A 22,983-nucleotide genomic window follows, 5' to 3' on the forward strand; every position below is an offset into this window, starting at 1 on the left:
GTCATTGTAAAAATTTAGATTTTTCCTTTTTTAGAGCAGTTTTCATGTATAGTCGCTAATGAGTAAAATATTAATTAAATAAACACACCAACAAAGGTAATGATAATAAAGTTAGAATGTTAAAGTAGTTTTATAAAAGAAGGGGGCAATGAGAGGAGGGGGGAGAGAAGACAGAGAGAGCCGTCAGTTGAGTGGTGGCTGGAGAGGGAGGGCCGGACGCATGACATCATTCCCTCAGCTTCTCTGCACGGACAGAGCTCTGGTTTCTCCAAGTGCGCACGGCGGCTGCTGCTGAGGGAACGACTCCTCCTGCCGTACCCAGGCGCGTCCTGAGCATCCTGCGCTCTTGGGTGGATTTTAAAATCACTACTTAAGCCGGCAGGGGAACCCGTGTACGGTTCCTGACTGGACCTGCCGCGGGGACGAACATATTTAACACAAACCCGGGGATTATTGTTTGTTTTAAACATGAAGATGTGATGGGTTTATGAGCTGAGAGAGAGCGTGAGAGAGAGAGAGAAAAAATAAATAAAAGCTGGAACTCCGACACCGACAAAAGGTAGGCAGACTTCTCAGCCTGTTTTCCCGAACAGTGTTTGGCTACTTTTCTTCCACAAGACCTTGGTTTTAATGTCATGGTTTTATCTGTGTGTAAAAGAAAGGGGGGGAGCAACTGCGGTCAAGTGAGCCCTCACTTACGAAGTCGCAGTCAAGCTAGCCGCCCCGCCAGCCGCACCTAAAATGTTGTTGCACTACTCTTACGCATATTACGGTATGGGTGAAAACCGGCTTAGAAACGCAGTGTTTCTGTCCTGACACTATTTTACTTCACAATCCACTCCCAGTTTTGGTTAATCTCCACTTTCACCCCTGTGATCCACAGCCCAAATTACTGTATGATTCAGAGAAAATTAACAATAAAATTTACCCAATTTACTCAACTATACTTTTAATGTCCTCATCTTTGAGCTCAGATTACAGGAAAACTGAAAGAGGTGACGCAGATATCTCACTGGATTCTGACTCTGGGTGACCCCCACTCTGCATGCTGTGATCCACAGCCAAAATTACTGTACAGTTTTTGAGAAAATTGATAGTAAAATCTTCCCATTTTGCTTTACTGTACTCTACATATTGACATCTTTGATCTCCGATTACAGGAAAACTGTAAGAGGTGACGCAGATATTTCACTGGATTATGAATCTAGGCCATCTCCACTCTTCACCCTGTGATCCACAGCCAAAATTACTGTACGGATTTTGAGAAAATTGATAGTAAACTTTGCACAATTTACTCTACTGTACTCTATATATTAACATCTTTGAGCTCCGATTACAGGAAAACTGTAAGAGGTGACGCAGATATCTCACTGGATTCTGACTCTGGGTGACCCCCACTCTGCACCCTGTGATCCACAGCAAAAATTACTGTACGGTTTTTGAGAAAATTCATAGCAAAATCTTCCCATTTTGCTTTACTGTACTCTACATATTGACATCTTTGGCCTCAGATTACAGGAAAACTATAAGAGGTGACGCAGATATCTCACTGTATTCTGACTCTAGGCTGTCGCCACTCTTCACCCTGTGATCCACAGCCAAAATTACTGTACGGTTTTTGAGAAAATTGATAGTAAACTTTGCACAATTTACTCTACTGTACTTTTAATATCCTCGTCTTTATCCTCAGATTACAGGAAAACTGTAAGAGGTGACGCAGATATTTCACTGGATTATGACTCTGGGTGACCCCCACTCTGCACCCTGTGATCCACAGCAAAAATTACTGTACGGTTTTTGAGAAAATTGATAGTAAACTTTGCACAATTTACTCTACTGTACTCTATATATCCTCGTCTTTAACCTCAGATTACAGGAAAACTGTAAGAGGTGACGCAGATATTTCACTGGATTATGAATCTAGGCCATCTCCACTCTTCACCCTGTGATCCACAGCCAAAATTACTGTACGGATTTTGAGAAAATTCATAGTAAAATCTTCCCATTTTGCTTTACTGTACTCTACATATTGACATCTTTGAGTTCCGATTACAGGAAAACCATAAGAGGTGACGCAGATATTTCACTGGATTATGAATCTAGGCCATCTCCACTCTGCACCCTGTGATCCACAGCCAAAATTACTGTACGGATTTTGAGAAAATTGATAGTAAACTTTGCACAATTTACTGTACTATACTCTATATATTCTCATTTTTGAGCTCAGATTACAGGAAAACCATAAGAGGTGACGCAGATATTTCACTGGATTATGAATCTAGGCTGTCGCCACTCTGCACCCTGTGATCCACAGCAAAAATTACTGTATGGATTTTGAGAAAATTCATAGCAAAATCTTCCCATTTTGCTTTACTGTACTCTACATATTGACATCTTTGGCCTCAGATTACAGGAAAACTGTAAGAGGTGACGCAGATATCTCACTGGATTCTGACTCTGGGTGACCCCCACTCTGCACCCTGTGATCCACAGCAAAAATTACTGTATGGATTTTGAGAAAATTGATAGCAAAATCTTCCCATTTTGCTTTACTGTACTCTACATATTGACATATTTGGCCTCAGATTACAGGAAAACTATAAGAGGTGACGCAGATATCTCACTGGATTCTGACTCTGGGTGACCCCCACTCTTCACCCTGTGATCCACAGCAAAAATTACTGTATGGATTTTGAGAAAATTCATAGCAAAATCTTCCCATTTTGCTTTACTGTACTTTATACATTGACATCTTTGAGCTCCGATTACAGGAAAACTGTAAGAGGTGACGCAGATATTTCACTGGATTCTGAATCTAGGCCATCTCCACTCTTCACCCTGTGATCCACAGCAAAAATTACTGTACAGTTTTTGAGAAAATTGATAGTAAAATCTTCCCATTTTGCTTCACTGTACTCTACATATTGACATCTTTGAGTTCCGATTACAGGAAAACTGTAAGAGGTGACGCAGATATTTCACTGGATTCTGAATCTAGGCCATCTCCACTCTTCACCCTGTGATCCACAGCCAAAATTACTGTACGGTTTTTGAGAAAATTGATAGTAAACTTTGCACAATTTACTCTACTGTACTTTTAATATCCTCGTCTTTATCCTCAGATTACAGGAAAACTGTAAGAGGTGACGCAGATATTTCACTGGATTATGACTCTGGGTGACCCCCACTCTGCACCCTGTGATCCACAGCAAAAATTACTGTACGGATTTTGAGAAAATTGATAGTAAACTTTTCACAATTTACTGTACTATACTCTATATATTCTCATCTTTGAGCTCAGATTACAGGAAAACCATAAGAGGTGACGCAGATATTTCACTGGATTCTGACTCTAGGCTGTCGCCACTCTTCACCCTGTGATCCACAGCCAAAATTACTGTACGGATTTTGAGAAAATTGATAGTAAAATCTTCCCATTTTGCTTTACTGTACTCTACATATTGACATCTTTGAGTTCCGATTACAGGAAAACTGTAAGAGGTGACGCAGATATTTCACTGGATTCTGACTCTAGGCTGTCGCCACTCTTCACCCTGTGATCCACAGCCAAAATTACTGTACGGATTTTGAGAAAATTGATAGTAAACTTTGCACAATTTACTCTACTGTACTCTATATATTCTCATCTTTGAGCTCAGATTACAGGAAAACTGTAAGAGGTGACGCAGATATTTCACTGGATTATGAATCTAGGCCATCTCCACTCTGCACCCTGTGATCCACAGCAAAAATTACTGTATGGATTTTGAGAAAATTGATAGTAAAATCTTCCCATTTTGCTTCACTGTACTCTACATATTGACATCTTTGAGTTCCGATTACAGGAAAACTGTAAGAGGTGACGCAGATATTTCACTGGATTATGAATCTAGGCCATCTCCACTCTGCACCCTGTCATCCACAGCCAAAATTACTGTACAGTTTTTGAGAAAATTGATAGTAAAATCTTCCCATTTTGCTTCACTGTACTCTACATATTGACATCTTTGAGTTCCGATTACAGGAAAACTGTAAGAGGTGACGCAGATATTTCACTGGATTATGAATCTAGGCCATCTCCACTCTGCACCCTGTGATCCACAGCAAAAATTACTGTACGGTTTTTGAGAAAATTGATAGTAAACTTTGCACAATTTACTCTACTGTACTCTATATATTCTCATCTTTGAGCTCAGATTACAGGAAAACTGTAAGAGGTGACGCAGATATTTCACTGGATTATGACTCTAGGCTGTCGCCACTCTTCACCCTGTGATCCACAGCCAAAATTACTGTATGGATTTTGAGAAAATTCATAGCAAAATCTTCCCATTATGCTTTACTGTACTCCACATATTGACATCTTTGAGCTCTGATTACAGGAAAACTGTAAGAGGTGACGCAGATATTTCACTGGATTATGAATCTAGGCCATCTCCACTCTTCACCCTGTGATCCACAGCCAAAATTACTGTACGGATTTTGAGAAAATTCATAGCAAAATCTTCCCATTTTGCTTTACTGTACTCTACATATTGACATCTTTGAGTTCCGATTACAGGAAAACTATAAGAGGTGACGCAGATATTCCACTGGATTATGACTCTGGGTGACCCCCACTCTGCACCCTGTCATCCACAGCAAAAATTATTGTATGGGTTTCTGATCAAATTAAATCCTAATCCATTACCGAACAAAATGAGTTCATTGAATTATTTGCTACAAGAAATGTCTTTCCACACACAATTAAAATTTTTCAAAATGTCATTCACACACCACCTCAAGTAGCAACTTTAGTTTTAGACATTATTTATTCAGTGCTTAATCACAACAATAGTCACCTTAAGGCACTTACATAATACGTTAAACCTTACAATAATACATACAGAGAAAAACCCAACAATCATATGACCCCCTATGAGCAACAGTGGGAAGGAAAAACTCCCTTTTAACAGGAAGAAACCTCCGGCAGAACCAGGCTCAGGGAGGGGCGGCCATCTGCCTCAACCGGTCAGGGTGAGAAATTACATTTCTCAGATTACTGATTTCTCATATTACTACTACACAGTTTAGATATATTGTTATTCATTATCTGTCATCACACAAATCAACCCAAAAAATCAAAAAGGAAATACTTAAAGTACGTGCACAAAGCAAGAATGTTATACACATTGTGTTTTACACATGTGTTCCTCAAAACAACAATAACAACTATAAGCAGATTATTCAAGTAGCTTTCACTGCATGTGGAATTATGTTACACAAAGCACACACTTCCACTCTGTCTTCTGAGCACTGCTGAGCTGTTCATTTGTCATGTCCAGGCATTCAGAATGGAACCAGCGGTTGCAGTTATCACACTGGATCTGTAAACAAAAACAAATGAACTTTCATAAACACATTCCATAAATAATTCTATGTTTTAATCAATTACAATCCTTAAAGACACAGAGTCAAATACTTTGTTGTAGATAACATAAAACTATTTTTAAAAATACTATACCCAGTCAGTGATGGAGGGTCCTGGATTAGGTGGTTTCGCTGTTGCACACATGGCACAGTTGTTGTCACTGTCAAATACTAAGACATAACATATATATATATGTTAGTGTTCATCAGTTTGACACAAATAAATATGTCCATTTGAAGAAGATATTACACACCGGAGGCCTCAAGTATTGTCTGTGCAAATGTCCTTCGTGCCTGGGCCATCTCTTTTTTTGTCGTCAAAAATGTCATTTTTGGTTTATTTGGAAATGCTTCCATTACTTCTTTGGCCATCTGAAATAAAAAATAAAAAAAATGTAATTGAAAAAATCTGCAAATGTTACACTTCCTGTTTACACAATTTAACCTTTTAAGATTATTTTAACTTCCCCCACCCCATCTTCTTATCTAATTTTACAGAAAAATATGATTGAGTTAATATGGTACCATACCATGATGACCATTACTCCACAGCTAGAACCATCCCGTTGAAATGGATGTGTCAGTACTCCTCCTCGAAGTCTCACATTCACCCAGTCTGTTTTGTTGTAGCATGTCCTCCTCATTTTGAAGTATTCACTTTGTGAACATAACATACATCACATTTATATACAAATGAAAGATAAGTCACACAGAAAAAGACACATATAGTACATATCACTGTTTTTAATGGTCTGTCAGAAAGCCCTGTGCTCTAGATTATGTTAGATGAAGTATCAAAATTATTAACATGTTCTTTTAAATCTACAAATGTTAACTGTCTCAAATGTATCACTGCTTAGACACTGTCAGTGGTTTTTTTTATTATTTAAAATTACATACGTGAGTAATTTTGAATTATTTTTTAAAATTCTTTAAGGAACTGATAACCACAGATTTTATTAAACTTTAATCTACAACCATACGTTCACCTTTAGAAAAATACCTCCTAAGTCCTCCTGTCACTTTTCTAATATTTCATGTTATTATATAAATGTAATAACGTATATTTACCGGAATCTTTTGGCTGCACGGTCAGACTCTTCCTGCTCCAAAGAGTTTCTTGAAGGATCGACCAAATACAGACAGCTGTCATCTGCATTTATGTACTGCGATAGATATATAAATATAAAAAGTACATAAATTATCAATAATGTGTTATTGAAACAAACTGTTTTCACAGAAATGCTGCTCGTACTAACCAGAAACTTCCAATGTATATTTCCAATGTTCACAAAGGATAAAATGGCTCTGTAGTTGTCAAAGTTCACCTGTGACATATTAGGAATTAATTACAAATTTGCAACAATACCTTTTCCATTTCGAGACATTAATTAACGTTTAAAAAATTAATTCTAGAATATATAAAAATTTTTTTTACCTTGGACAAGCTTTGTCTCCTGATTAGTTCTCTCTCTCCATAGAGGATCACACCGCTCGTGTAGTGGTTCATAATGTAGATATTATTCCCCAGATTTAGCCGAATGGCCCAGTGGTGCAGGAGACTTTCAATGACCTGAGGAGTATAATAAATAACCTTTTATTACTTTGTAAACATGATAAATTTTTGTAATACAATCTTTAATAAAGATTTTTTATACTTACGTATACTCAGTATTCAGTCATGAGGATATGCCTGGAATGTCGATCTAAAGCAGTACTTACTGAATGTGTAGGGAACAACTAATGTTCTGCCCCAGCTTTAACGTTAACCTTATGCAGTACTTTTCTTTTTTTTTTTAAATAACTGGATTACATACCTCTCCAACAAGCCAGCTGTGTGGTCTAAGGGTCAGGAACTCACTGTGACGTATGACAAAGTTGTTACCTCTAATCTGAGATGGGACCACAGAAACAACAACTTCCGTTTCCTGTTGTTTCCACAAATATGCGACCTGTGTTTCAACAAGACAACAGTAACTAAATTCAAATAATTCTTCTTATGAGAACATTCATTTTAATCAATTACAACGGTTTTAAATCTAATTTTTAAAATTATTTTATGTACCTAATGCAACAACATGAAAACATCTCCAAATTTGACATAGATTTTAATGTAATTTATTTGAGATGTTTAACTACATTAAGAAATTAAAAATTGAGTCAGTTACTGTTGTTTTTATAATATTAAGGCCAGTAACATGTAAAAGTTACATTTATTATTGTACTGACATTTGTAATTTTTCTGTGGTCTGTTATTTTTCATTCATCTACACATACATATAATAAAATCTAATACATAATTACAAAAATATGTACAAACAAACTTGGTTTTTCAAACAGATGACATAGTTAATGAATTAGAGTTTGTTTGTGAAACATCACCTGTGATGCAGTGTCCTTTGTCGGACCGGTTGTGTTTCTCTCAAGGTGCTCTGTCCTTTCCAGTGTAGATGGAGAATCCTCTGGCCCCTTGATTTGTGGGTTGAATTTAAAAGAAAATATTTGTTACTGCTGTGATCATTTTAAGTAATTTTTTTATTAAGGAAAATTTGGGTGTACTCACTGTCCTCCTGACATCAGAGAGTGGCTCCAAAAGGATCTCTTTGAAGGCCCTTTCCATTTCCTTCACGGTTGGATCATCGTTGTTTACCAGGTGTATTTCAAATGGAGGACTTGTGGGGTTCTTATGTTCAATGTACTTTTTGATTGTGGTGACTACAACATCAGCACAAATTGAGACTGGAAAGTTGAATATTCCAGAGCTCACTGCTGGAATGGCAACAGAGGAAAATTTGTGCTCTTCTGCACATGTCATGACGTTCAAAATACCTTTTTTTAAAAGCTTCTTTGCATGGGTTATCATGTGCACTGTGGGGTCATTCTGCAGACACGGGCCTACCAAATGAATCAGCTTCATGCAAGGTAGTTTGCCTGCTGTGGTAACTGCAACTTGTCCAGCCTGTAATTTGCCATTTTTGGCAATGAAGAGATCACTCTCTGCTTGGATAGTGCGTCCTCCAGTAGCAGACAGTGCCTTTGCAAGTCCACCCATGTGAGAGAGACTTTCATTAGCTGCATTAACAATTGCATCCACTTTGAAGGCACATAAATCTCCTTTCCATACTGTGACCGATGCTTTATTAGCCATGTATGTTGCTATTTTTTGGCAAACGGCTATTTGTTCCTGGCGCTCATCCTACAAAGATAGACACATGTCAATTTTCAGAGTCATTTATGACAATAACACACAAAAGATAAATGTAGACATTAAAAACATCTCTAACAATACCTGGTTTTGATGAGCATCATATTGTTGGTGCTGTTCCTGTTTAAAGGTTTGAACAGTCTTCTTCCCTTTTAACTGTTAACAGATAACATTTTTGAATGACTTTATATAATAGAATATAATATACAAAAGAATATGGTCATGAATGAGACAAACTTGTTCTGATGTGAGACGTATGTAACGAGTGAGCATCTGTCCTGCTGTTGGTGTACCACACAGGAACTGATATGACTGTGTATGAGTGCCTAGTCCCCTTAAAGGACTCTGTTTACTTGGGATGTAATGTTGGACAGAGGAACTATGAGATAAAAACACGGGCAGTATGTGATGCCCGGTCCAGCTGTACAGAGAACATGCTAATGTATGATTGCAAACTGGCTTGCCTGCAGTCAGGGCACGCGAGCTGTGCTTAATACAGTAGGTCTCCAAAAGACAATAATCAGCCTTGAAAGCTTGTTTAATTCAAATGCCCTTGGCCTACAACTGCTGAAAACGAAGCTGTACATGGTGTGACCAGCAAAAAGCAAAAAACCTGAGCTTCCTCCTGCACTTATGTCACCTATGGACATGCATTTTTTGGCATTAAAGCAGGGGTTCACTAAGGCCCATGCCTAGGTGTAATACAATGTCAAAACACATAAAGATTTCAGGTAATCAGTTGTAATACAATTTGATCAAACATTGAAACATGGAGACGGATGATAATTTATAATTCATGCTTTATAAATAGTCAAAGCAGACGCTTTACCCCAGAGGACAAAAGGAGTATGGCAATCGGGAGGACATCACAAGGTTTAATTATTGAAAATAATGGGAACATGATGACTTACCTCAGTTTTCTTTTTCTTCACTGGCAGTTCTGTCACTAACGGTGACACGTACACACCTTTTCGTTTAATGCGTTTGTCTTTCCATTTCTCCATTTCCACGCGAAAAGACTGTTGATTACACATACATACTTTTAGTGCTTACTTATTTTATCATCTCTTAATTCTATAGTCATAGCCAAATGTTTTCACTTTTTCTTAGTTTCTTGTTCTAGTTGTATGAAACACATTTTTCATTATTAGGAAGTTATTCATACCTTTTGTCTTGATTTTTTCATGTCTGCATATTCAAGCAGGAGGGCATCGTGCATTTTTTGATAAATTTCCACAAAGTCATCAAGCCTTGTCAGTCTCCTTCTCTGGATACGGATTTTTTTCAAATCCCACTGGCTTTTCTCCATGATTCCTTGGGTCCTATTGTCTTGTGTAAAATTCTTAAATGCAATAGTACATTGTTTAAGTCAGTATCTATGGATTGTAAATTTATGTACAATTTATGTTTCTTTTTCACTTATTCTTCTCGCTATGATACCTGGTTCTTGGATTGCTGAATGTCATCATAGAGTTTACTGAGCTGCTGGTAAGCAGGACCAGTACCATGACGTCCAAGATCCCCTAAGGAGAATACAAGTAATTCAAAAACATAATCAAAATAGATAATTAAACATTTAGCACATTTACATTTATGAATAACTGACAATTTAAGAAAGTAATACAACAAATAAAAAAACGTACCGAGCATCATTGATGACCACAAAGTTGCATGTGGTAGAAGGTGATTTACCAGACCGGCAATAAATTTGGGTGCATGAAAGATGTTTCTTTCGCCCTCACAGTCCAGTGTTGCATTGTCAACAATTGCCTGGAAATGGGTCTTCAAGGGGGCATTCTGAACGTCAGTCTGTAAAACAGATATATATCTGTATTCAGCAAGTTATCAAGCCAAAGAAAAATTAATTATACAAAATGTTATTTTGGTTTAAAATATATATTTTTAAAATAATGTGAATTCATTAATTCATTTGGGACAGACACAAGTAAAAAAGTTATTAATATGGTTACTTAAAAAATAAATCTTAGCTAACCTTGTAATCTTCAGCAATCACAGTCTTTTCATCCAAATCCAGGGTTCCCCGTTTTTGCATAAGGATTTTCAAGTTGTTGTAGTGTTTTGTTACGTTCCTTCCACTACAAGGACTGCAAAACACTATTGCTGCACTATGGACAACATCATCCATATCTTTTAAGTTATCACAGCATGCAAGGAGCCCAAACACATGCATTCCAAGCCTGTAGTTCTCTGGAATGCTGGGAAAATGAACAAATGAAATCACTGTTAGTAGGACCTTTACATTACAAATCTTGTATTCTTTTTTTTAATTATTCATATAAATGTACTCACTGTTTTTTACAAAGGTCCTTGGCATTTTTCATGACATGGCTCAGACATCGATGAAGAATGGGAATGTTGAATTGCTGTGCTGAATGCTGGCCAGTGAGTAAGACATAGTACTTCTGCAGCAGATCCTCTAGACTTGTTCTGCAGAATGTCATGGAAATGGATCGGAGGAGTACCAGGGATCCATCACACATGAACATGACAGGCCTGTTGTATGCCCGATTACCAAATGCTCTTACCAGATCAGTCTGAAAGGCTTGCAAGAAGTATGTCACAGAGGCTGTAGTGTGGTCACATGTGACATATGTAGCAACTGGAAGAGGAGAAGCACCTTTGGATGGGTTTCTGACAACCAACTCATACACATAGTAAGGTGGCGTTCCAGCACTTTCTTTTCTTATTATACTTCCAGTGGCATCAAAGTACACAATGTCTTCTTTGCATCTTTGATGAAAAACTGACAAGGTTTTCTTAGACCACAGCATTATGCCCTTTGGATGCATCAGAATCTTCTGCAGTACGTCCTTTTCAGTGTCCTGATACTGTTGAATTATCTTTTGTAAGCTAATCAACTCGTTGGGATCTGCTCTACTGGCTTTTCTTTCAGACCATGCAATGTTTTTCAACACTTCTTTTGTTGGAGCATCATCTCTGTTTCCAGATTGGATCACCTTTTGTGGCACTTTCTGTAAAGACTCCAAGTACAAGCTCCTTGGTAATTTGTTTTTGAGGAGTTCTCCAGCACTTTCACGTGCTTGTGCACGCACAGGCCGCCTTTTCAGCTCTTTATTATTATGGCAGACCTCACCTCCTTTGAAAACGACTTCTGCTTTCAGTGTCTCTTCGTCATAAACCACCACAGCCACAGTGACAGGGCAGTCCTGAAATCTGCAGTACCCCATACACCTGAAAACTGGTGCCTTTGATCTTGAAGAGAGTTTTTTCACACTGTGTCTCCGAAATCCAAAACTGCAGTACGGGTTAAGTGTTCTGATTCCACTGGCAATTATATTTGTCCACTGCAGTCCTTTAAAATGTCTTCCTGACTGATGTTGCCGTAACTCCTTCCATTCATTCTCATTTATGAAAAAGAAAGTTTTCTGCTGTGGCAAACCAGATGTGAAAAATTTGTCTTCAGAACTGCTACTGTCTGTGTTGACTTTAGCTGATTCATCTGATTCATTCCTCTGCAACAATCAGATATACATTTTTAAAAAATATATAAAAACTTTCAATGTTTGTCACTACAGTGTCTCTATGAAAATCCAACAGCATCATTATGTTACAATTTCACTAACGAACCCATAGGACAAGTTTCACAATCTCTTAGTAAATTTGTCTTAGTAAGTGAATATGACTAAGAAATATTAATTTTACCTCAAAAGATCATCACAAAAAGATTTTAACTTTAAATTTAAACTTTGGATTACTGTTCAAAACACTTGAAATTTTAAATATAATAATTGCATGATAGTGTTTAACAAACATATAAACTCTGTGTTTTCTTTCTCTGTTTTGTATTAAAAACAGTGAAAGTTATGAAATTACCTTAGCATTTGCATTTGAAGACGAAGATTTAGAGTCACTCTCGAGGGATTGTGTGTCTGGGGTATGGATGCCGCTCTCTGCAGTTTTTTGAAGTGCATCCTGTGAAGAGAAAGCGATTTCGTTTCTTTACAAATTAATGTTTTTCCAAAGCATCACAATGTAATACTGAATAAAATACAAATAATTACCTCGTATCTTGAAGGTAAAGGTACATTTCCTACAGCTTGTGGAGACTTTGGCGCAACAATGTCTTCCTCACTCTAACGAATCACAAATTAATTAAAACATAACAATTAGACTGAAATTTCTGTATGTCTTTGTTAAAACACATTGTTACACAATATTTTGAAAAAAAATCACTATGTAATGAAGGTTTTATAAGGGAAAAAATATTCATTAAAGGAATATATTACTCTAATTATTGTAAATGAAAAAGTAATCTTCTGATTCAGATTTTGGAACTTGATTGGGCAATAACAAGCTCAAATGGAGAAATTAGAAGAGTGGAAGACATGGAGTGAAAATTTAGTCAGCAGCAGGAGGATGAGTTGGTTACTCCTTTAAAATGGTGGTCAGATGTGACACTCAGGTCTTTGTGTGGCTCTCCTGTGGGTGCTTAAGGCTCTACACCTCATGGTTTGGTGGCTTGCTTTCATATGTGTTTACCTGCTGAGAAGTCTATTGTAATCTACTTTCTTGCTCTCCATATGACTCATTATTACTCTTTTTCAAGATTTAAATTATTTTCAAGATGACATTTTGGAGTGAATTTGTTTTATTTTTATCTAAAAAGCAGGATAACTACAATGGCTGGATAAGGTTGTCATGATGGCTTCAAATTTTTAAATCGGACAGTAAGTGTATGACACATTGCTTACAATGGAAGGAAAATCATCTCCAAGTGTTGTCTCTGCAGTAGGAAAATCAGTCTGTAGCAAGGGACCCTCTACCCCTGATGTGGTCTGTAAAAATATTTGATTTTTGCATAATAATTTTTATTACAGGAAGTTCTAACAAAGAAAGAGCTGTTCTTTTTTTAAAGTATTTTTTAAATGGACTAAATATAAATACTAAAAAAACATTGCTTACCTTTTCATACTGCAGGACTGCCTTGACAATTTTTTTCCTATTAAGACATGTATTAGGCACTCCCAAATCTCTTGAGACATTTTCCCAAAAGCCATGCACTTTGTGAACACTGTAGGTCTTTAGACTGGTCCCGGGTTCAGCATACTTGTGAATGACCTCTAATATATTTGTCAGGGGTTTTGAAATTGTCCGTGCCTTTTAATGTAAAAGAGAACAGTGACATTAACACATCATACCTTTATTGTGCTGTAAGTGTATATTATTATCACATTATTGTTTGTCAAATTACTTGCCTTTCCAAAAACTGAAAAAGTGCAGGTCCTGAAATTTTGAGACAAATTAAAATTAGTACAAAGAAAAAAAAAACATATGAACATATCTGTTATACTGAGATCAACCTTGCAATACTGATCAACAATAACATATGAAATGTGAACTCTTCATTAAATTTTAATAGACTTCAGAAAACGTTTTGGGGCACTCGAAGTACCCACACTCTAGTGATTGATGCCAAAAAATCTTTTTGGTGACTTTTTCTATGCCAACAACATAACAGGTAGCATTTAGATTTTTGGACATAAAAGCGCTAACTAACACAGCCCTCGTTAATGTTTATTTACTAATAAACTATCTCTAAGTTCTAAATTATAAAATTCACAGTGCAAATTACGGTACTGTAATTAACACTATAGTTAAAAAACACAAGCAATAATCCACTGTGTGTAATACACATTCCCTAATTCCATCCATCCATCTTCATCCGCTTTATCCGAGGCCGGGTCGCGGGGGCAGCAGCCTAAGCAAAGAGGCCCAGACCTCCTTCTCCCCAGCCACCTCCTCCAGCTTGTCCGGGGGAATACCAAGGCGTTCCCAGGCCAGCCGAGAGATATAATCTCTCCAGCGTGTCCTGGGCCTGCCCCGGGGCCTCCTCCCGGTGGGACATGCCTGGAACACCTCACCCAGGAGGCGCCCAGGGGGCATCCTTGTCAGATGCCCGAACCACCTCAGCTGGCTCCTTTCGATGTGGAGCAGCAGCTGCTCTACTCTGAGCCCCTCCCGGATGGCCGAACTTCTCACCCTATCTCTAAGGGAGAGGCCAGCCACCCTTCGGAGGAAGCTCATTTCTGCCGCTTGTATCCGCGATCTCGTTCTTTCGGTCACTACCCACAGCTCGTAGCCATAGGTGAGGGTAGGGACGTAGATCGACCGGTAAATTGAGAGCTTCGCTTTTACACTCAGCTCCCTCTTCACCACGACGGACCGGTGCAGCGTCCGCATTACTGCAGCTGCAGCCCCAATCCGTCTGTCGATCTCCGGCTCCCTTCTCCCATCACTCGCGAACAAGACCCCGAGATACTTGAACTCCTCCACTTGGGGCACTCTCCAGGTCTTCTACTCAAAATCTGGCATTTTCTCATCGTCACCATTCCCTAATTAATTTAGTAATATTAAAAATGTTATACTATGTTACATATACATTTTGAGTGTCTCCTCAACCACAAAAACAAGCTTTTAAAGACCGTTGCTCTGAACGGACTTTACAATCATTATCACAATCACCATGACTTGAAAGAGTCATTGTGTCAAGCCAATGAAAGATTAAATTCTGGTAATACCCAGTGCAAATCGTTGCTTAAAAGAGAATTTATGACCTTACGTGACAAAAACATTTTTGTAAGATGAGTTATCATGGTGAACAGTGTTACTTATTATGTTTGTTTGTTTTTTTACAAGTAATGCAACCAAACATTGATTTTGTTTTAACGTATTTCTTCGTACTACAAAATGTTACGTATTTTTCAATTATCTGAATGTGTTATCACTTCTTTTTCTCAATGAATATATATATATATTGGAAAAGATACAACATCAAAAGTCAAAGGACTGAGCAGTTTTCACTAAGCTTAACTGGAGGGTGTTACTTTTAAATGTACGCCTAAGAGTACAAAATCTAATCTTCGGTATATGCTATATTTCTATATATGCTCTCTATTGGTTAGTATATCAATATTATTGAGGTTTTCAAATTCTAAAAATTTCGATTTTAGACACATTTCTGGACGAAGACTATACACAAAGCGCAAACAATCTAAAACAATTTTCTCTAATTAGACTGAGGAAAATAACTGGAATTATGGCTATAATGTTCTCGTTTCTTGTTAATAGTCCCATTTGTAGTGTTAATTACTCACCTTTCCATTTTATTGTTGGTGGGTAAACCAAAAACTTTAGTCCACGTAGGCCTCGATGAAAATTTCAGTGTACTAATAATAATTATATGTAATGACAGCGTAACCACATATAAACGTTTCCTGTCGCAATGAAAGCTACGTTATCTGTCCGTGCGACGCAACACCTCAATAAATACCGAAAGATCAAAAGTGGGTTGGCTCTATGTCATGTGACTCTTGTCCCACACATCAGTTTACATTGAATTAACAAATAATACTAATTTAATTCTAACAATGAAGCAAAAACTAAAAAATGTTAAGGCAATGTACGGCCTTGTTATTTCATGTATAAAATATAATCAAAATAGTATTGGCAGAAATATTTCTACGAGTTACAGTATGAAAAAAAAATTATGAAACCTGTAATCAAAAGGCAAGATATTGTATAGGTAATTCAGAATATTAATGTTAAAGACAATGCGTGTCAGAGAAAAAGACAAAAGCATATTGCTTAAAATATATTGTAAAAGATGTGATTAAAGACTTTCATATAAATTATGAGAATTGAAAGTTGTTTTTATACTTCTAAGACTACTATTACTTAGAGTGACGTGAAAATTAACGAACAAGAAGGAAAATATTATTTTCTATTGAACAAGTGAGTTGAATTAGATTTTCAATGTTTTTGCAGTTAACATATTTACTGAGACAATCAAAATTGAGCATGGAACAACATCTGTTACATGCCATGGTACCCAGCTCTTTGTTTTCTCTTACTCTTGTCTTTCAGGTGTCAAGCCTCATTCAGTACTCAATACACTCAATACAAAGGTAATTGGCACGTCTCTATTGGCTGATCTGGGGAACAGTAGACCAATTGCTTGCCTGGGATAATTTCAAAAAACCAGCTCCCAGGCCAGCAGGTTGGCTTCAGACTGTCTTTGAACTTTTGTTAGTAGGTGTCTATGTGTGTGAACAGAGTGTTTGGGTGTGAGGCTGGACAGATAAGATCGGGGTAACCCAAACACATTCAACTGAGCTTTAAGTGTTAAAAACACTAGGTTAGGCAGGTGATGACACTTTTGTGTCATGTGACTGACCTTATGTGTCAAGCAGGTACACAGGCCTTTTGTTTTGCATATTATTTTATTTCCACTTTAGGGAAGCTGTTGGCGTCTTTTTGTTTTAGTAATGTCTTTGATCTGGCTCAGCCGCCAGGTTCTCGTCCCCAACATTTTTCTTTTGTTAAGCTTACTGTTATCAGGGCATGCTAAATGAACAGTAAACCTTGCCTGATGACTAATCTTCCCGTTTCCCTATCATTGATTTATTTGGATTGTCATGGAAGAAGTATTAAACAATGCCTTTTATTAGAACATAAGCATTGATATGCAGTAATTGTATTTGAATTAGTTAAATATGAGTGGGCAACTCTGAACATGACAAGACTGCATTTACTTTAAGGAATTAATAAAAAAAATGTAGACATATTGTTGTCATTATTTTTACTCTTCAATTTGATGTGTTTTTTCTTTAAGATAGTATCAGAAGTTGCTCCTCCACCATGAAAAAAAAAAACAGCTGCATGTATTATTTTACTACATCCATGATTCTCCTCTGTGGTCTTCCTCACTCATCCTGTTTGGAGCTTAATGTTCAACATCCTTTATCTATTAAAATTACAGAAGTAGAAGAAAGTAATCATCAGAGCAGGAATCATGATAAATGATAAATAGATTACCAGTACATAAAAACATAACATTTGCATAATTTCTCTGATAACCCTGCATTGGATGGGTTTATTAACGGTGGGCTGAAATTGTACTATAGTCTGCAGATGAGGAACTTTTTAGAGTGTTGAATTAATTGTACTCCACTATCTGTATATGAATTGTCATTAAAACAATAGAGATTCTTACTTATAAAGGAAAGAAAAGTGTGACAATGCCCATCAACATATAGTGTATATTTTTTGAAACATTACAAAAATACATGTAATTCTGGGTTCACCTGAATTACAGATTAGACAGGTGGACAAACAGAGATGCTGTGTACAACTGGTGACAGCATCAGTGACAGGGATGCCAAAAGGAAGAACAAATTAATCAGCAAGGCTGGAAGCAGAATTAGGAGGCGTCATAGTCAGCGAGGGTCAGAGATCAATGAACAAATTTCCCACCTTCTTGGATAATGCATCACCCTCAAAAGGATTAAAAATTTGGGCCATGAAGAACAGTTCGGGAAACCTATTTTATTGTTTCGTCTGTGAAACTGTATAAATGAAATGTAAATTATGTTAAAGGCAAACACATTTGTAAGAGATAAGAAACAAACATGCTTTGCATTATGTCTCTAAACATCTGTATAGACTTGATACAATATTTATTAACTGAATTTAAAAACATGTCTTACATAGTGGGAGTATTTCTTTTACTGATGATATTTCAATGATATGTATTTTCTATGACTAAATAATGCTCTATCTAACACATGGCAATAACAGCAGATGTGGCAATTTTGTAATTTGTTGTATAAATTTGATATTATTTTAGGCAGTATATTTTCTTAGCCTTTGTCATACTCTGTCAACACAGCAATCTCATAAACCGTACAGTATATTTGGCTGTGGATCACAGGGTGAAGAGTGGAGATGGCCTAGATTCAGAATCCAGTGAAATATCTGCGTCACCTCTTACAGTTTTCCTGTAATCTGAGCTCAAAGATGAGGATATATTGAGTATAGTACAGTAAATTGTGCAAAGTTTAATATCAATTTTCTAAAAATCCGTACAGTAATTTTGGCTGTGGATCACAGGGTGAAGAGTGGCGATGGCCTAGAGTCAGAATCCAGTGAAATATCTGCTTCACCTCTTACAGTTTTCCTGTAATCTTAGCTCAAAGATGAGAATATATAGAGTACAGTAGAGTAAATTGTGCAAAGTTTACTATCAATTTTCTCAAAAACTGTACAGTAATTTTTGCTGTGGATCACAGGGTGAAGAGTGGAGATGGCCTAGATTCAGAATCCAGTGAAATATCTGCGTCACCTCTTACAGTTTTCCTGTAATCGGAGCTCAAAGATGTCAATGTATAAAGTACAGTAAAGCAAAATGGGAAGATTTTGCTATGAATTTTCTCAAAATCCATACAGTAATTTTTGCTGTGGATCACAGGGTGAAGAGTGGGGGTCACCCAGAGTCAGAATCCAGTGAGATATCTGCGTCACCTCTTATAGTTTTCCTGTAATCTGAGGCCAAATATGTCAATATGTAGAGTACAGTAAAGCAAAATGGGAAGATTTTACTATGAATTTTCTCAAAATCCGTACAGTAATTTTGGCTGTGGATCACAGGGTGAAGAGTGGAGATGGCCTAGATTCATAATCCAGTGAAATATCTGCGTCACCTCTTACAGTTTTCCTGTAATCTGAGGTTAAAGACGAGGATATATAGAGTACAGTAGAGTAAATTGTGCAAAGTTTACTATCAATTTTCTCAAAATCCGTACAGTAATTTTTGCTGTGGATCACAGGGTGCAGAGTGGGGGTCACCCAGAGTCATTATCCAGTGAGATATCTGCGTCACCTCTTACAGTTTTCCTTTAATCTAAGCTCAAAGATGAGAATATATAGAGTACAGTAGAGTAAATTGTGCAAAGTTTACTATCAATTTTCTCAAAAACTGTACAGTAATTTTTGCTGTGGATCACAGGGTGAAGAGTGGAGATGGCCTAGATTCAGAATCCAGTGAAATATCTGCGTCACCTCTTACAGTTTTCCTGTAATCGGAGCTCAAAGATGTCAATGTATAAAGTACAGTAAAGCAAAATGGGAAGATTTTGCTATGAATTTTCTCAAAATCCATACAGTAATTTTTGCTGTGGATCACAGGGTGAAGAGTGGGGGTCACCCAGAGTCAGAATCCAGTGAGATATCTGCGTCACCTCTTATAGTTTTCCTGTAATCTGAGGCCAAAGATGTCAATATGTAGAGTACAGTAAAGCAAAATGGGAAGATTTTACTATGAATTTTCTCAAAATCCGTACAGTAATTTTGGCTGTGGATCACAGGGTGAAGAGTGGAGATGGCCTAGATTCATAATCCAGTGAAATATCTGCGTCACCTCTTACAGTTTTCCTGTAATCTGAGGTTAAAGACGAGGATATATAGAGTACAGTAGAGTAAATTGTGCAAAGTTTACTATCAATTTTCTCAAAAACCGTACAGTAATTTTTGCTGTGGATCACACGGTGCAGAGTGGGGGTCCCCCAGAGTCATAATTCAGTGAAATATCTGTGTCACCTCTTACAGTTTTCCTGTAATCTGAGCTCAAAGATGAGGATATATTGAGTATAGTACAGTAAATTGTGCAAAGTTTAATATCAATTTTCTAAAAATCCGTACAGTAATTTTGGCTGTGGATCACAGGGTGAAGAGTGGCGACAGCCTAGAGTCAGAATCCAGTGAGATATCTGCGTCACCTCTTATAGTTTTCCTGTAATCTGAGGCCAAAGATGTCAATATGTAGAGTACAGTAAAGCAAAATGGGAAGATTTTGCTATCAATTTTCTCAAAATCCATACAGTAATTTTTGCTGTGGATCACAGGGTGCAGAGTGGCGACAGCCTAGATTCATAATCCAGTGAAATATCTGCGTCACCTCTTATGGTTTTCCTGTAATCTGAGCTCAAAAATGAGAATATATAGAGTATAGTACAGTAAATTGTGCAAAGTTTACTATCAATTTTCTCAAAATCCGTACAGTAATTTTTGCTGTGGATCACAGGGTGCAGAGTGGGGGTCACCCAGAGTCAGAATCCAGTGAGATATCTGCGTCACCTCTTACAGTTTTCCTGTAATCTGAGGTTAAAGACGAGGATATTAAAAGTACAGTAGAGTAAATTGTGCAAAGTTTACTATCAATTTTCTCAAAATCCGTACAGTAATTTTGGCTGTGGATCACAGGGTGAAGAGTGGGGGTCACCCAGAGTCATAATCCAGTGAAATATCTGCGTCACCTCTTACAGTTTTCCTGTAATCTGAGGTTAAAGACGAGGATATTAAAAGTACAGTAGAGTAAATTGTGCAAAGTTTACTATCAATTTTCTCAAAATCCGTACAGTAAATTTGGCTGTGGATCACAGGGTGAAGAGTGGCGACAGCCTAGAGTCAGAATCCAGTGAAATATCTGCGTCACCTCTTACAGTTTTCCTGTAATCTGAGGTTAAAGACGAGGATATTAAAAGTACAGTAGAGTAAATTGTGCAAAGTTTACTATCAATTTTCTCAAAATCCGTACAGTAATTTTGGCTGTGGATCACAGGGTGAAGAGTGGCGACAGCCTAGAGTCAGAATCCAGTGAAATATCTGCGTCACCTCTTACAGTTTTCCTGTAATCGGAACTCAAATATGTCAATATGTAGAGTACAGTAAAGCAAAATGGGAAGATTTTACTATCAATTTTCTCAAAATCCGTACAGTAATTTTGGCTGTGGATCACAGGGTGAAGAGTGGAGATGGCCTAGATTCATAATCCAGTGAAATATCTGCGTCACCTCTTATGGTTTTCCTGTAATCTGAGCTCAAAGATGAGAATATATAGAGTATAGTACAGTAAATTGTGCAAAGTTTACTATCAATTTTCTAAAAATCCGTACAGTAATTTTTGCTGTGGATCACAGGGTGCAGAGTGGGGGTCACCCAGAGTCATTATCCAGTGAGATATCTGCGTCACCTCTTACAGTTTTCCTTTAATCTAAGCTCAAAGATGAGAATATATAGAGTACAGTAGAGTAAATTGTGCAAAGTTTACTATCAATTTTCTAAAAATCCGTACAGTAATTTTTGCTGTGGATCACAGGGTGCAGAGTGGGGGTCACCCAGAGTCATTATCCAGTGAGATATCTGCGTCACCTCTTACAGTTTTCCTTTAATCTAAGCTCAAAGATGAGAATATATAGAGTACAGTAGAGTAAATTGTGCAAAGTTTACTATCAATTTTCTCAAAATCCGTACAGTAATTTTGGCTGTGGATCACAGGGTGCAGAGTGGGGGTCCCCCAGAGTCAGAATCCAGTGAAATATCTGTGTCACCTCTTACAGTTTTCCTGTAATCTGAGGTTAAAGACGAGGATATTAAAAGTACAGTAGAGTAAATTGTGCAAAGTTTACTATCAATTTTCTCAAAATCCGTACAGTAATTTTGGCTGTGGATCACAGGGTGAAGAGTGGCGACAGCCTAGAGTCAGAATCCAGTGAAATATCTGCGTCACCTCTTACAGTTTTCCTGTAATCTGAGCTCAAAGATGAGAATATATAGAGTACAGTAGAGTAAATTGTGCAAAGTTTACTATCAATTTTCTCAAAATCCGTACAGTAATTTTGGCTGTGGATCACAGGGTGCAGAGTGGCGACAGCCTAGAGTCAGAATCCAGTGAAATATCTGCGTCACCTCTTACAGTTTTCCTGTAATCGGAACTCAAATATGTCAATATGTAGAGTACAGTAAAGCAAAATGGGAAGATTTTACTATCAATTTTCTCAAAATCCGTACAGTAATTTTGGCTGTGGATCACAGGGTGAAGAGTGGAGATGGCCTAGATTCATAATCCAGTGAAATATCTGCGTCACCTCTTATGGTTTTCCTGTAATCTGAGCTCAAAGATGAGAATATATAGAGTATAGTACAGTAAATTGTGCAAAGTTTACTATCAATTTTCTAAAAATCCGTACAGTAATTTTTGCTGTGGATCACAGGGTGCAGAGTGGGGGTCACCCAGAGTCATTATCCAGTGAGATATCTGCGTCACCTCTTACAGTTTTCCTTTAATCTAAGCTCAAAGATGAGAATATATAGAGTACAGTAGAGTAAATTGTGCAAAGTTTACTATCAATTTTCTCAAAATCCGTACAGTAATTTTGGCTGTGGATCACAGGGTGCAGAGTGGGGGTCCCCCAGAGTCAGAATCCAGTGAAATATCTGTGTCACCTCTTACAGTTTTCCTGTAATCTGAGGTTAAAGACGAGGATATTAAAAGTACAGTAGAGTAAATTGTGCAAAGTTTACTATCAATTTTCTCAAAATCCGTACAGTAATTTGGGCTGTGGATCACAGGGTGAAGAGTGGCGACAGCCTAGAGTCAGAATCCAGTGAAATATCTGCGTCACCTCTTACAGTTTTCCTGTAATCGGAACTCAAAGATGTCAATATGTAGAGTACAGTAAAGCAAAATGGGAAGATTTTACTATCAATTTTCT

The 22,983-nt window shown here is 37.4% G+C and overlaps 2 protein-coding genes across 7 annotated transcripts in view; one reads left to right on the forward strand and one right to left on the reverse strand.

Annotated features, from left to right (window-relative positions):
* Positions 1 to 250: 250 nt before the first annotated feature.
* ptprsa (protein tyrosine phosphatase receptor type Sa) overlaps positions 251 to 22,983 on the forward strand; it is a 258,396-nt gene continuing 235,663 nt past the window's right edge. For 4 of the 6 annotated variants that reach the window (XM_085433160.1, XM_085433164.1, XM_085433163.1 and 1 more), the window contains exon 1: positions 251 to 559. The gene's annotated coding sequence lies outside the window, so the exon portion shown is untranslated. The remainder of the gene's footprint in view (positions 560 to 22,983) is intronic. The other 2 variants (XM_085433166.1, XM_085433168.1) reach the window with 1 other exon arrangement.
* On the reverse strand, positions 4,809 to 13,747 carry LOC146692901 (uncharacterized). The gene is made up of 21 exons (XM_085433157.1): positions 13,559 to 13,747; positions 13,348 to 13,431; positions 12,658 to 12,729; positions 12,470 to 12,568; positions 10,925 to 12,108; positions 10,608 to 10,830; positions 10,258 to 10,423; positions 10,055 to 10,137; positions 9,780 to 9,956; positions 9,526 to 9,633; positions 8,699 to 8,770; positions 7,973 to 8,605; positions 7,792 to 7,878; positions 7,227 to 7,361; positions 6,848 to 6,982; positions 6,669 to 6,737; positions 6,481 to 6,575; positions 5,940 to 6,066; positions 5,664 to 5,781; positions 5,504 to 5,580; positions 4,809 to 5,366 (listed from the first exon to the last, which is right to left on the reverse strand). Exons 5-21 carry the CDS (start codon positions 11,821 to 11,823, stop codon positions 5,253 to 5,255), a joined length of 3,318 nt encoding a protein of 1,105 aa, XP_085289283.1. The 5' UTR covers positions 11,824 to 12,108; positions 12,470 to 12,568; positions 12,658 to 12,729; positions 13,348 to 13,431; positions 13,559 to 13,747; the 3' UTR covers positions 4,809 to 5,252.

The sequence above is a fragment of the Copadichromis virginalis genome, linkage group LG15, assembly GCF_057382275.1.
Source record: "Copadichromis virginalis isolate Kocher_CV1m ecotype Utaka linkage group LG15, C_Virginalis_male_GT1.1, whole genome shotgun sequence".
Taxonomy (NCBI): domain Eukaryota; kingdom Metazoa; phylum Chordata; class Actinopteri; order Cichliformes; family Cichlidae; genus Copadichromis; species Copadichromis virginalis.

Bases quoted from the DNA above. Each gene is read 5' to 3' on its own strand.
- LOC146692901 (XM_085433157.1), bottom strand. From the start codon at position 11,823: ATGGGGTACTGCAGATTTCAGGACTGCCCTGTCACTGTGGCTGTGGTG. The intron at 7,362-7,791 runs GTGATGTTTCAC...GTTGAAACACAG, and splicing joins CAAAGGACACTGCATCACAG to GTCGCATATTTGTGGAAACA. The intron at 6,067-6,480 runs GTAAATATACGT...ATGTTCACAAAG, and splicing joins CGTGCAGCCAAAAGATTCCG to TGAATACTTCAAAATGAGGA.